The 16,150-nt window shown below is 33.5% G+C and overlaps 1 protein-coding gene across 1 annotated transcript; it reads right to left on the bottom strand.

Annotated features, from left to right (window-relative positions):
* Positions 1-14,471: 14,471 nt before the first annotated feature.
* LOC105776311 (non-specific lipid-transfer protein) lies at positions 14,472-15,213 on the bottom strand. Its single transcript, XM_012598896.2, has 2 exons — positions 14,770-15,213; positions 14,472-14,689 (listed from the first exon to the last, which is right to left on the bottom strand). The coding sequence occupies exons 1-2, from the start codon at positions 15,120-15,122 to the stop codon at positions 14,680-14,682; spliced, it is 363 nt and encodes a 120-aa protein (XP_012454350.1). The 5' UTR covers positions 15,123-15,213; the 3' UTR covers positions 14,472-14,679.
* Between the last annotated feature and the right edge of the window lie 937 nt (positions 15,214-16,150).

The following is a 16,150-nucleotide window of genomic DNA, read 5'->3' on the forward strand; positions in this document are numbered from 1 at the left end:
CACGATCACCCACATTATACTCTCTATCCCTTCTCTTCAAATCTGCATATGATTTTTGCTGATCGGAGGCAGCTTTTAAGCAATCTCGAATAATACGAACTTTTTCTTCAGTTTCCTGAGTCAATTCCACTTCCACCAGTTTCAATTCACTTAATTCAGACTAATATAATGAAGTTCTACACTTTCTTCCATACAAAGCTTCAAACGGTGCCATTTTAATGCTAGTTTGATAACTATTATTATAAGCAAATTCGGCTAAAGGTAAATACCTTTCTCAGCTACCGCCGAACTCAAGTATACAACACCTTAACATATCTTCTAAAATCTGAATCACTCGCTCTGACTGCCCATCTGTCTGGGGATGAAAAGCTGTGTTGAAATTTAATTTGGTGCCTAAAGCTTCCTGTAATTTACTCTAAAATCTCGAGGTAAATCTCGGATCTCGATCTGAAATAGTAGATGTCGGTACCCCATGTAACCTCACTATCTCAGACACATATAACTCCGCTAACTTTTCAAGCTGATAATCTGCTCTGACTGGAATAAAATATGCTGATTTAGTTAACCGATCAACAATCACCCATATCGAATCTTTCTTCTTCGAAGTTACTGGTAATCCGGATACAAAATCCATCGCAACATGTTCCTATTTCCACTCTGGAATCATAATGGGCTGTAACAACCCTGTCGGCACTTGATGCTCAGCTTTCACCTGTTGACAGATCAAACATCTTGCTACATACTCACAGATTTCCCATTTAATTCCGGGCCACCAATACATTTTCTTCAAATCACAATACATTTTTATACTAACCCGGTGAATAGAACACATACTACTGTGAGCCTCTGATAAAATATCATTTTTCAAGTTTAAATTATTCGGAATACATATTCTATTACGATAATATAACATACCATTTTCATCAATGGAGTATTCTGAGCTTAACTTATCTTGAACCATCTGTCGTTTTATCATCAATTTTGGGTCATCATCCTGTAACTCCTGAATCCATTGAAAGAACACGGGTTTAGCCTTTAATTCTGCTAGTACAGAACCATCCTCATTAATAGATAAATGAGCATTCAATGCCCGTAGTGCAAATAATGATGATTTCCGACTAAGTGCATCTGCTGCGGCATTTGCTTTCCCTGGGTGATAGTCAATGACAAGATAATAATCTTTCTGCAACTCTAACCATCGTCTCTATCTCAAATTTAACTCTTTCTGAGTCATTAAATACTTTAAGCTTTTATGATCAGTATACACGTAACATTTCTCACCATATAAGTAGTGTCTCCTTATCTTCAAAGCAAACACGATCGCTGCCAATTCAAAATCATGTGTAGGATAATTCTTATCGTGCGGTTTCAGTTGCCGAGAAGCATATGCCACCACTTTGCCTGACTGAATAAGTACACAGCCCAACCCATTTACAGATGCATCACTATATACTACAAATGGTACACCCAATTCTGGTTGAGTCAACATTGGAGCCTCTGTCAACATCTTTTTCAACTGATCGAAACTCCGCTGACATTTATCTGACCATATAAATTCAACATTCTTTTGTAGCAATCGAGTCAACTGTAAGGTAATCATTGAGAAATCTTTGATAAATCGACAATAATAACATGCCAATCGTAGAAAACTCCACACTTCAATAACATTCTTCGGAACTTTCCAATTTACCATTGCCGCTACCTTACTTGGATCCACTCTTATTCCATGAGCTGATACAATATGACCCAAAAATGCAACTTCATGGAGCCAAAATTCTCATTTGCTGAATTTGGCATACAATTGTTTCTCTCGCAAAGTCTGTAATACAATCCTTAGATGTTGTGCATGTTCGGACTCTGTCTTTGAATAAATCAATATATCGTCAATGAACAACCACAAATCTATCCAATTATGACTGAAAAATTCTATTCATCAAATCCATAAAAGCAGCAAGGGCATTGGTTAAACCAAATGGCATCACCAAAAATTCATAATGACCATATCGAGTTTGGAAGGCAGTTTTCGGCACATCACACTCTTTAACTTTCAACTGATAATACCCAGATTGAAGATCTATCTTGGAAAATATTGCAGCACCTTTCAACTGATCAAACAAATCATCAATATGAGGCAAAGGATATTTATTCTTTACTGTTACCTTATTCAACTGCCTGTAATCTATACACAGTCTTAGAGAACCGTCCTTTTTTTTCACAAACAAGACAGGTGCACCCCAGGGCGACATACTCGGTCTGATGAATCATTTCTCTAATAACTCCTGTAACTGCGCCTTCAACTCTTTTAACTCGGCTGGAGCCATTCTATACGGTGTCATTGAGATAGGAGTTGTTCCGGCGATCACATCAATTACAAATTCAACTTCTTTATCAGGTGGTAGACCGGGTAACTCTTCAGGGAACACATTAGGGAATTCATTCACTACTGGCACTTGTTTGAGCTTCAAATCAGAACCCTGAGTATCCATGATATAGGCCAAGAATGCTTCGTTGCCTTTGCGTAATAACCTCTGAGCAGGGAGAGCTGAAATAATTCTGACTGTATCACCCATATTTTCAGACCCAACTGAGATTATATCTCCCGTTTGACATTTCAAATTGATCTGTTTATCACGACAATTCACTACCGCATCATGTCTCACTAACCAGACCGTCCCAAGAATAATGTCAAATTCTCGAAAAGGTAACAACATCAAATCAGCGGGGAATTCATAGCCTTTCACTTTTAATGGACAATTACGACATATCAAATTAACCATCACACTTTGACCTAATGGGTTTGTGACTTGTATATCAAATTCAGTGGACTTAACAGATAATTTCTTTTCAGATGCTAACATAGTGCAAATATATGAATGAGTAGATCCAGGGTCTATCAATGCATAAACAATAACATCATAAAGATAGAAACTACCAACAATTACATCAGGAGCCGTAGCCTCTTCCCTTGCTCGAATGGCGTAGGTACGTGCTGGTGCTCTATTCTTTGATCGACCAACTGATTCCCCGTGCACCGAACGGTAGTCCTCGTAGTAATCGCTTCCGCCCGAATGTCTACTTCTTTGGGGAATGGTTCTCTGTATCTCTTTCTGTTCCACTTCATCTTTTTACAGTCGGGGACAATCTCGAATAAGATGATTAGTAGCCCCACATTTTTAACAAGCCCCCATCTTGGTCCTGCATTCTCCGAAATGATATCTTCCACAATATTGACACTTAGGCCGGGGAGCATTCTGAACACCGCTCACACTTGCTGCAGGTCTATCGAATACCCTGAAATCAGATTGTCTTGGTCTATCTCTACCCGATCTTCCCAACATTAATGTAGTTCGACTAATTTCTTCTCTAGATTTCTTCACTGGCAAATCTAAAAATGACTTAGAAGCACCTCTTTTGAATGGCTCTTTACTTTTTCGATCCCGCTGCATTTTTCTATTGTATACTTCTTCGAGCTTTTGAGCACGATTCGATGAACAACGAACTCTCGATTTCATTACCCCCAATCATCATTCTAATTTCATCATTTAACCCTTCTTCAAACCTGATACACATTTCTTCTTTAGTAGGTACAATGTCTCGGGCATATTTGCTGAGGTAAACAAATTCTCTTTCAGATTCACCAATCGATTTATTTCTGGCGAGGTCGAGAAATTCCCTTTATTTTTATCCAAATACCGCTGCCTTACATATTTCTTCTTAAATTCATTTTGGAAAAATTCCAATAAATTTTCTCTTTGGAACCATGACCTCAATCGTCTCCCACCAACTATAAGCTTCTTCTTTCAATAGGGACACAGCACATCTCAAATAATCATCTGGTGAGCAAGCCATTTCTTTAAAAATTCTTATTAAACTCTGTAACCAATATTCAGCTTTGACGGGATCTTCATCAGTCCTTCCTGAAATTCTTCGGCTCCAAGTTTTTTAAGCTTTTCCAATAGAGAACGCTTACTAGATTCAGTCGTTGTAGGAGGTGGAGGAGTAACCGGGGGTACCATCGATGGAGCAGTAGGGGGAGGAGGTGGTTCAGCCTGATTTCTTTCCTGCCTCATTTCAATATACCACTGATTCATAATCTCATAAATCATATTCTTTAATTCTTGCTCTTGCATTTGGGAGATCGGAACATCACTGCTTGTTCTTTGTTCAGAATTATGTATTCTACTATTAACTTCTTCTTACTTAGTTCGTTCAGGTATATCTGACATCTTTATAACTGGAGAATATATATGAAAATAACAAAGATTAGATCGGATCATACGCATCACACTATCACAGATTTATATGGCATGTATTTCTAAACACTTTACACTTCACACATATTCCGAGAACCGGCTAAACCGGGATCTGATACCAATAAAATATAACACCCTTTACCCAAGACCGTTGCCCGAGTCGAGCATGAGGCGTTACTTGACTTAACTTAAAAGTTCAGGGCATAAAAATTTACTTTCAAAATTAATTTCACCATTCACAATAAAGCTGTCCACCTGCGCAGGAGTCACTAAATCAATTATAACTCAAGCTACGAAACTCAAAATTTAGATCCGTAAATTTTCCCTAAAACTAGACTCATATAAATATTCACCATAAATTTTTAAGAATTTTTGGTTTATCCAATTAGTATAGTTTATTAGTTTAAGTCTCCCTTGTTTCACTAATAGACTACCCTGACCTCTCGTCACTAAAATTCAATTATCTCCTTATACAGACTTGACATGGTGCTTCCAATTATTTTTACTTAAAATATACTCATTAAGGAATTTAAAAATATAATTTATAACTCATAATTACTTTTTTACAATTTTTATTGAATTTCTAAAGTCAGAACAGAGGACTTCAAAATCATTCTGACCCTGTCTCACTAAAATTCAAATATCTAAAAGTATATAACTCTTTTGCTTACTCTATTGCTTTCATGTGAAAGTATACTCATTCAGATTTAATTTCATATCTCACTTAACTTATAATTCTATTTCCACTATTTTTGGTGATTTTTCACAGTTACATCAATGCTGCTGTCCAAAAACTGTTCCATTGAAATTTTTTAAAAAAATTCAATATAACCCCTTTATAATTATCTAACCTTCCCTGCAAATTTCAAATCACAACCAATTTCAGTATTTCACCTACTTCACTTAAATACTAATGAAGTTCAACCAATCAACCATTTCAAACTAAAAACATGTATAGTTCAATGTCTAACACAACCATCACATTCAAATTTACTTTGCATACTTAGTCATTCATTCTATTACTTTTTACTTCAATTCCCTATACATGCCATATAAATCCAAAAAGTTGTTTAACAAAATCTACCAGAGTAAATCTAGATAGTGTGATTCTTGGTGTAGATCCGATCCTCTGAATGTATAAATACGTCAATCTACAAGAATCAATAAACACACAATTAAGCTTATAGAAAGCTTAGTAAGTTCATAAGCACCAAACATAAATCTTACCAAACATTTATACACTTATACATTATACACCATTACTAAGTTTACCTGTCAACCACAATCTTTGGTGAGTTCCTTGTTATAAACTCACTACTACTTATTCTTTTACCATAATTCCTTTGGGCCCATTTGTCACTTACCATCCTTGATCAAAATTAAGGAACGGTTACGGAAAATTGAGTACTTCACTTTCACTTTGCCATAGTATAACTATGGTCTTACGTATGATCACTTATCACTTGTCCTTGATAAGATAAGTGTAGCTAGGCTACCACTTATCACTTTGTCACTTGATCAGATAAGTGTAGCTAAAGCTACCACTTATCACTTTATCACCACTTATCACTTGTTCCTGATCAGATAAGTGTAGCTAAAACTACCACTTATCACTTTGTCACCACTTATCACTTGTTCCTGATCAGATAAGTGTAGCTAAAGCTACCACTTATCACTTTGTCACTTGATCAGATAAGTGTAGCTAAGCTATCACTTATCACTTTGTCACTTGATCAGAAGTACTCTAATCCGGTGTTCCGCTCAATTTGATCATTTATTCAGTTTTCACATTTTTATTTTATTCTCATTTCATCAATAAATATATATATTTCATCATACATTATATAATTCATGAAATTAACATTTAATCATTAAATTTCAGCCATATGAACTTACCTGGGTCGATTTATTGAATTTGTAAAAGTTCAGGGACTAATCAGCTACTTTTTCTTTTCCTCGACTTGTTTCGGGTTCTCAATATGATTCAAATATATGAAAAACCAGCTTGGATGGACTCTTCAATGGCGTTTTTTGCTGAGAAATATGATGAATTGCCTAGAAACTCTTTTAGTTAAGATTTTTATTTGTTAACTTTTACAAAATTTCCAATTTTGCCCTTATTACATCACTTTTTCAGATTTTTCTTCTCTTATGCCGTCTCAACTATTCCATATTAGCATATTTATGCCTTAAGTCCCTCCTTATTTGCCACTTAAGCTGTTTAATCACTTTTAACAAATTTTACATTATTTTCAGTTTAGTCCTTTTTAATTAATTAACCACCCAAACGTTAGAATTTTCTAACGAAACTTTAATATCAATTCAATGGCACTCTATAAATGTTTCTAAAAATATTTATGGCTTGATTGATGAGTTTGAGGTTTCGATACCTCATTTTTTATTCTAATTATTTTAATATTTATTCTTAGTACACTATTCACTATTTCAAAAATTTTCCTAACTTCGCATTTAACTTATACTCACTAAATTAATAATATTTTCTACTCATTTGTCAGATTTAGTGATCTAGAATTACCATTCCGACACCACTGAAAATTCAGGCCATTACATTATGTTTATTGACTCATTTTTTCTGTTGACTGAATTTCAGGTAACTCATCGACTTAGGCGGGTCGGCATGGCGAGAGCTCGGTCATCCTTATTTAGTAATTTTCTGTTTAAATTAAACTTATGCTATAGTTGTTTTATCTTGAATTACAGATTTCAAATTTATATTTCTACACTAGTTCAACTATTTAAACATTTTCTGACAATTAAACTTTAATTAGTTAAAAGTGAGAATTTCTTAAATGATTTGTTGTAGCTTTCCAAGCTTGGTCCTAACATCTAGGTCGGGTTTGGGGTGTTACAACCCAAAACCCCCAAACTTTCCCCTCAAAACTTTTACTCCCCCACCCTTTCTCTTTCTCGCTCACCCTCCCAAACCCTTCTACTTTTCCCCCAAAACTTTTACTTCCCACTTTTACCCCCAAATCAAAAATCAAAATCCTCCCAAAAAAATCCTTAAACCTAAATAGTAATAATTTTATTTATGGCTACTATTTATATTATAAATTAAATTTCACATTTTCTATTATTTATATTATTAAATTGTTTAATCATTTTGAATCTTTATCAATTTCATTAAAGCTGTATCATTGATGATGTCATACATTATTTGTGTTAAAATTTCTATTGGTATCAATTTCACATTTTATCTTTAAAATAAATTTTATTAAAAATTACTTTTTACATTTAATATATTTTTAATTTCAAAATATATGGTGACAAGAATTAGAAGATAATTGAAGCAACTAAGCAAGTAAAAAAGCTAACATGTATATAAAAGATTAAATAAATTATGAAGGGATGAAAGTTAATAACACATTTGATTACGGTGGACAAATTTGATAATGATGGGTGACAGTGGCTACAAGGATCCAAAGTAATTTTTTCAATTAACTGGAAACAAATATATTCGATTCGATTCGATAAAATTTGAAATCATTTTAGGATGATAAAATAAGACTCGTCAACTCGATTAACTCGAAGTTTTTTCATTTGATTCGATTAGACGCTCACCCCTACAAAGTATGACCGATTGGTCTGATTCTGAAAAAAATTGGTTTTGATCAATGAAAGAACTTTTACGATGGCGACAGGTCTAACAAACAGGTGATATTTTGAAAAGAAAATTAATCTCCATAGTCTCAACCTTAGGAGGGTGAATTTTGAGCATTGCATTTGTTGTCATTGTTAGACATTATAAAGGAAGAAAAAAGAAAGAAAAAAGTTAAAATGAGGGAAATTATTGAAAAAAAGAGAGAAGAGAATAATTAATTTTTTTAAAATTTTACATGTCAATCTATTATTGATTAGATTTTTTTAATGAGTGTAACATTTTGGTGTTAAATGGATAATAAAAAAATATTTTAAGTATCATTTATGATAAAAATATTTAGGTATCAATTTGAAAAAATATGTAGCTTAGATACTAATTGATGGGTTAATTTTTTTAGCTTAATAATTTGATTAAACCGAAATACCAACTGAAAAAAAGTTTACTCGCCGCTTATGAAAAAAAATAAGTATGAATTTGTAAGTTAAATCTCCCTAAAAGAAAAAATATATCACATTCAATACGGGGTGAATGAAGCAATGAATGCAATGGGGTATTACAACCAGCCACATGTCATTCAATTCATGTTATATCTACCTTGTTGGCCCCACAGGCGGTCTTTTCCATTATTTTCGAAGTGAACGACATGAGTCGGACCTATATCGGCCCCAACAAACAACCTCAACCACTTGTTTTGTTAGGTTGTTGACTAATTTGAATATGTCGGCTCAAAGCTTTTTGAAAATTAAATTATTTTTTATATTAATATCATATAGGTATAAAAATTTAACGTTTTGTAAAAAAAATAAATTTAGTGTTAAATTTAAATAATTATAAAAATTATACAAAATACAAAGACAACTTAGAGTCAATAAAAAAATATGGAAAATCAATTCATACATTAAATGGCATAAAAATATTATGAACACTTACAAATATATGAATGTTTTATATCTATTTAAAATAAGTTATTAACGCTTAAACTTCAACCAATTAAATATTAATTTAACTATAAACTATAAAAATTAAAATTTCATTTGCCCTAAACAATTATTCTAATTTCGCCCTGTATAAAATAGTTCTAATATTAAAAAAAGTTATACGAATATGGAGTGTTAAAAAAAGGCTTTCAACTTTTAATATTCCAAACAAATAAAAGAAATAATAATAACAGTTTACAAGTGCAATAAAAGTAATACATATTTGATGAATTAAAATAGAATAAATATAACTAACTATAACAGAAATATATTTAGATTTAAACCAAATTTTTTGAAGATGAAATTTGAACTCACAAATAATATTTATAAATGATGAGCCTAATGATGATATGTTTTAGAACATGTATATTTTAATTTCATTTGATATTTAAATTAATGAATGAAATGAGTATATTAGCATAAATATATTGAATTTCTAGATTTATTAAAAATCCAACTAAATAGAGTAGATCCATAAATTTAAAAAATGATTATGGATTTTGAAATATAAATCTAAAATTTAAAATCTGAAACCCTCCTAAATGTTTTCCAAAGTAAGGCGGGGATAAATGGTATAGGGAAGACGGTGGGTAGATAGATGTACGGTTTATTTATAACTTCGTTTTTATTAGTCGGCTTACAGTTTCATAAAAAGCATCCGTGCAAGGCATGTTCAAATGCTGCACTAGCATACCACTACTATAAAAAAAACACATACAAGAGCACCACAAATTTATCCCAAAATACATTAAATAAATGACTCCTAAGGGTGCCAGATTTAACTAGTGTGTCTGGGATTGTATTAGCCTCTCTGAGGCCATGTGAAAAAATTTAATGTTATTGTTATATTTCCATCTCGATACGTTGCAAGACATGAAGCAATCTGTAAACAACTCTCTTTTGGAAGCAGTTTGCATACGACTCTTCGCTAAGAACCATTTGTTGTGATCTTTCGCTTAGGATTGCTCACAAATGACCCCCATGCACCCTATCTCTCTCCCTCCTTAACTCATCATCTTGAACTCTCATCCTATCATAGGTGAATCGAGACTCTTCTCCTCCACCCTTTCCTCGTTGGTTACTTGTAGCAAAAAAAATTAATTTCACCGAAAATGTTGGAGAGATCCCATGGTCTAAGTGTGTTGTTAGAGCAAAGCTCGATGGCAAATTTGGAGTCAAATTTTAGAATAAACCCTTTAAAATCCATTACACCGTAAAGGAAAATTTTTACAATTACATTAACAATAAATATTCAAAATTTACTCATCTATCTATACTTATATTAAGCCTTATTTGAGTTGGAGTCAAGAGTCAACTAGGTACTAACTCAGTTGAGAATTTACTAAATAATTTTAATATAAAGTAAAAAAATATTAATACGAGGGTGTTTTATCTTTTCATATTTTAAATAAAAAATACTATAATAAGATTTAAACTTAAGTTTAAAATTTCAATCAAAACATCACTTAAATTTAAAATAACATTTTTATATAAAATGTGTTTAGATTCTAAGATAATGAAATTTATGATGAGGTATTCAAAATGTGTTTGAATATGCTAATGAGATATTCAAATTGGTATGCACATTCCTAATCAGGAGCATTAATGATAATTTAGTAAAATAAATTATCTCATTAGCATATAGTTTATTATAAAATTATTGTGTAAAATAAACAATTCACAAACTTAAGAATTTATAACACAAAATTATACATCAATGTTGTTAGAATTGTATTATATCCATCGGTTGAATTTAAATTTAAAAATTTAATCAGCGATAATAATTAAAATCGTTTCAAACTAGTAAAATATTGAAAATTAAGAACTAATAAAATAGATTCTAATTATTTTTATTTAAAAATGTTACCTTCTTATTCAGGTTACATTAAGACAAACCCATCTTAATTATAAGTATCATATTGTGAATGGTAAACTTCTTACACAACATCCACCATTTGTCCAAATATGTTAAATTAGGTGCAACATAGAAATTTTATTGTAAGGAGTGAATCTCATTGTTTTTATTTTCATCAAACATACGTCTAACTTTATTATTACGGGATTAGAACTTAAATTTGATAAATTGTGGTGATTTCTTTTCGTTAAATTTACCTAAATCAACCTAACACTCGAAAAGTGAGAATTCTCCTAAAAATTCTTTATGTTAGCAAAAAATATAGTGGAAGTAACTTGAAACGAAAGAGCAATGAGAGAATTGAAAAGACACAAGAAAATAATGCATACAAGGTGTTTGAGTAAATGCTCTCAATAAATTCTTTAACTCAAGAAGGAATGAAGTACAACCAGTATCTAGCCCCCCTAAAATAGAAAATTTTCCATTTATATACCTTTATAATTTATAAAATTTAAAATTTTACTTTCCCATAAAATGATAAAAAATTGATTTATTTCTTTAAAAATTATAAAGATGACTATTAAAATAGTAAAATTGTATTTTTATTATTGTAAAAATATACAATTTAATTCTGTCTCCCAAATTTTTTTTTTGGTTTCATCCCTAAGTACAATGATCATTGTAGCAGGATACATAGGCATTGTAGCAGGATACATAGGCATTCTAGCACAGAATGCAAATATGTTGCAAATTAACTTCGAGTCATGGCATAAAGTGCCCGAGAGTAACAAGAACCAAGCTCTCGATAACATTAAGGTAACAAAATGTGTATATCATTTATAATACTTGAGTTTAAGTTTCGTTTACATTTACTTTCTGAAGTTGTGTTTTTTGTAGGGGAGATTTGCTCTAGAGGTCTCCGATGCTTATGTAAAGAAGGCATTGGGAAAAAGATGGAGAGACCATAAGAGCACTTTAAAGAAAGACTATTTTAAGACAAAAACAACACTCGACGAGAGATTACAAAATGTCACGCCGGGAATGCTGAGGTACCAGTGGGAAGAAGTCGTTAGATTTTGGACTTCGAAGAAAGGAGAGGTATGTGTTACTACAAAAATCTTGTAATTATTTTGGTTTATAGTATTTACTAATTAACGTACTAATAATTTCATAACGTAGGATCGTGAACGAGTTGGAACAAGTAGTAGGCGAAACAAAATTCACGCACAATTTGGGTCGAGAAGTTTTGCGTGTGTAGCTCAGCCGAGGTATTTTGAATTTTTAATCTTGGCGATATTTATTACTTTCTATCAAATAATATTTTTACTATTGTATTGTAGGAAGTGTTGTCGGGTCAAAAGTTGGACGCCTTCAACTTTTGACATTACTATAGGAAGAAAGATGGAAACCCTATGACTCTGAAGTGCAGAAATTATGGTACGTTTGCTTAATACAACTTGACTTGTTTTAATTATTTATCTTGTTTATTTTCTAATGTTTTTATTACATTTCTTGTAATGCAAATATTGTTAAGTTATGTTGCATTTGTTTTGTTAATATATGTTGCGTTCTTAACTATGTGATTTATTTTTAGGAAAAATCAAGGATAAAAGGCGAGTCTGAAGCGATTGCTTCGATGATAGTTCTGTTCATATTGACGACATTGATAACCGGATTATCTTTGAAGTTTTGGGTCTGAAAGGTATGGTCGGGTTCGATTTCAAGGATCTTTTGTTAACCCATCCCAATATTTTGGATCCATTTCGCAACAATACATGCATTCGGGAGTCGGGCTCAAGTCAAGTTCGAGGTTAAGAGACCAGATAGCTCGGATGCAAGCTGCAACGAGTGAGCAAATTACACAACTTAAAGCCGAGGCAACATCGAGAGAAGTCGAGGTTCAAAAGATATGAAGAACTCCAGCTACAACTTAAAGCGAGATCTGGCAATGAGAGAAGCAGAGGTAGCAATGAGAGAAGTCGAGGTTTAACGAAGTATGAGCAAGCTAGCAGCAGACTTAAAGAAGATTGGCAATGAGAGAAGCAAATGCAATGAGGGAAGTAGAGGCTGCATGAGGAATCGAACGACATAAAAGTTCGATGAACTCCAGCAGCAACTTCAGAATATGATGAAGATGTTTCAGCAGTCGCAACCGCCGTCATCTTAGACTATCGTTTAAATATACTTCAATTTTGACTTTGGTATTATTATTTTAACTTTTACAATTTCTGTCAGAATAATACGAATTTTATTTTATTTATTGACATTTATTTTAAATATTATATAGATTTGGTTAGATTTGGTTGGTTGGATTTGGTTTCTTCTGATTTGTTTTTATAGGAGGGGGGCTGAAAATTTTTTTTTCAAATCTGCCAAAATTAGCGGCGTTTTTTTGGATAAGCGCCGCTAAAGACCATCGTCTATAGTGGCGTTTTTTGGCTAAGCGCCGCTAAAGACCATGGTCTATAGTGGCGTTTTTCGGCTAAGCACCGCTAAAGACCATGGTCTATAGTGGCGTTTTTTGTCTAAGCGCCGCTAAAGACCATGGTGTATAGTGGCATTTTATGGCTAAGCGCCGCTAAAGACCATGGTGTATAGTGGCGTTTTTTGGCTAAGCGCCGCTAAAGACCATGGTCTATAGTGGCGTTTTTTGTCTAAGCCCCGCTGAAAACCATGGTCTATAGTGGCGTTTTTTGGCTAAGCGTCGCTAAAGACCATGGTCTATAGTGGCGTTTTGTGGCTAAGCGCCGCTAAAGACCATGATCTATAGTGGCATTTTTCGGCTAAGCGCCGCTAAAGACCATGGTCTATAGTGGCGTTTTTTAGGCTAAGCGCTGCTAAAGACCATGGTCTATAGCGGCGTTGCAAAGAAAACGCCGCGAAAGGTCTTGATCTTTAGCGGCGTTTATTATAAAAAGCGCCGCTAAAGTTACCGACACTGTCATTAGCGGCGATCTTTGCGGCGCTTCGTAAAGCGCCGCTAAAAGTATTTGCGGCGCTAAAAAACGCCGCTATAGACCTAAAAAAGCGCCGCTAAAACCCTGTTTTGGTGTAGTGTGAGATGATTACAAATGAAGGGGGAGATCTCTATTTATAGTTGAGCTCCCCTAGATCCAATAGTATAGATTGAATTACATCAACGATTGAGATTAGTACTTATCTACAAGATGAGTCTTAAGGGTTTTAAACTCTATACATCTTTATCCCTTAGGATTTACATTAATTACTCTGGTAACTCTAGTTTTACTGGAGAGTTTCACTGAACCACCAAAGGTTTAAGTAGATGAGCTTCTCCATATGTTCCACGAGTTGGACAAGTTCAAGCGGATCAAATGAGCCCAATTTAATTAGTTAATCTCAATAAAACGTTCTATGCGCAATGATCATGAACTTTGATCTACATCTCAAAATGATCAGATGAATAATCTCTCTTAATTATATTTTTATAAAACTTGATATTTTCATTTAAAAAGAAACACAATCACATATAATAATGTCTCCAAAAGAGTCGTCCACTTCAAAGATTTAAAGTAATGTAAGAATGAACCCAACATTTTTCAATTAAAAATATGTCGATAGATATAGCAAGTTGTATAACCTTTCAATTACAAAACAGATTTCAATGGGGATTGCATCCGGTACATGCAACTAAAGAACAGAACCGGTGCATAAATTGATTTAATTAAACTTTGGGTTGAGTAATCATGATTTTCATTATTATTAGACTACGTGAATGTTGATATAAAATGCTTGAGAGAAGGGTATAGAAGAAACACAAAATAATGAGTGATATTAATTTGTAGATAAAGATAATATTACATAGTCGCAAAAAGCGACCTAGTACACAACGCACAACTCTAAATTAGGATAACTCCTCTGCTATCCCTATGGATGGATTTTAACATCCATATTTATTCTGTAGCTATCGTTATTTTGGCTTCCACTAGCTGGTGAACTTTCCATGCCAAAACTTCACTTAACCCTGCAAATGAAACAACAAAAAACACAACATTAAATGTTGAGCAATTAATAAGCATAAGCAATGAAACAACTCATACGAACCTGCTGCAGTCAGTGCTAGGGCTGATCTTGTAAGGGATGTTGACACCGCACTTGCCTGGGAGTCCGCTTGCAATACCATAGTTGATGCCAGGAATGCCGGCGGCCGCACTTTTGATGCATTTGCAAGCTGCTTGCCGGTCTGGTGTTGTTTGGGCGGCGGAGTTGAGAGATTTGATGCCGCTGCAGCAACCTTGGGGAACGGCACCAGCACCATTCCCTCTCAAGTAATTAATGCAGGGTGCGAGGGAGCCTGTGACTTGACCACAGGTTACGGTCCCTTGAGCCAGGGGTGCACCCACCACCATGCACAACACCACCACACATGCAAGCTTAAGGGACATTGAGCTAGCCATATCGATTAATTACAAGAAAAACAAACTTGTAAGGAAAATGCTTGCTTGGAGTAGTAGTAGTATTGCTGATTGTTGCGTGGTTAGGGCCCGAGGGTAGGAGGGTTTTTATAGCCAAAAGTTTTGTGAAGGGATATGGAACGAACTGAGAAACACGTACGAATAGAATATGGTTAGGCGTTGGTAGTTGTCCCAATTCAATGCCAAGGTTTCTTTTTTTCTTTTTCATGTTTCAGCTTATGGTTGAGTGTGTTTAATGCTTTGAAAAAGGTTTGTATCTACCACTTTCATCTTCATCACTAATGCTGAATTACTCCGTTGATTAATGCATCATATTAGCCTTGTCCTAGTGTTACCGGTTTTCTGATATTAGTAGCTTTACCAATAAAAGATGCTATCAAATATAGTTTTCAGGATGATATTAAAAATTAAGGTTTTTTAGTTACAAATAAAATTGTCACATTATCAAATTTTAAAGATATGAAATTATTATTATAAACTCATCTATAGAGAAATTATTTTATGAGCCCTTTCCACCACATTATTCACAGTCCATTTTCAATTATTTAATAATATTTCAACAATATTTTCCATGTCATTGACACATAATTTTAATAATTTTTTTACCCTGAACCTTGAGTCTAGAATCCCAAACCCTAAATAAAAAACTTAAAACCCCAAACTATAACCCCAAACACTTGCATCATAAACTCGAACCGCGAACCTCAAACTCATAATCTGTAACCTTGAACCCAAACTTGTAATCTCGAACCCTTGAACCCTGAACCTAAACCTTGAACCCTGAACTCAAAGCCCAAAACCAAAACTGAACCCTGAACCTTAAATCTCAAACCCAAACCTTAAACCTCGAGGTTTGGGTTCAAGGTTCAAGGTTCAGGGTTTGAGTTCAAGGTTCGAGGTTTAGGATAAAATAATTACCAAAATTTGTAACAGAATAAAAGAGTTCGTTTATAATTTAAAAAGCAATTATTTTAAGTAATTTAATTAAAGTGAAATTAAGTTGGAGAAAA

This window comes from Gossypium raimondii, chromosome 10 (genome assembly GCF_025698545.1).
Source record: "Gossypium raimondii isolate GPD5lz chromosome 10, ASM2569854v1, whole genome shotgun sequence".
Taxonomy (NCBI): Eukaryota; Viridiplantae; Streptophyta; class Magnoliopsida; order Malvales; family Malvaceae; genus Gossypium; species Gossypium raimondii.

Bases quoted from the DNA above. Each gene is read 5' to 3' on its own strand.
- LOC105776311 (XM_012598896.2), bottom strand. From the start codon at position 15,122: ATGGCTAGCTCAATGTCCCTTAAGCTTGCATGTGTGGTGGTGTTGTGC.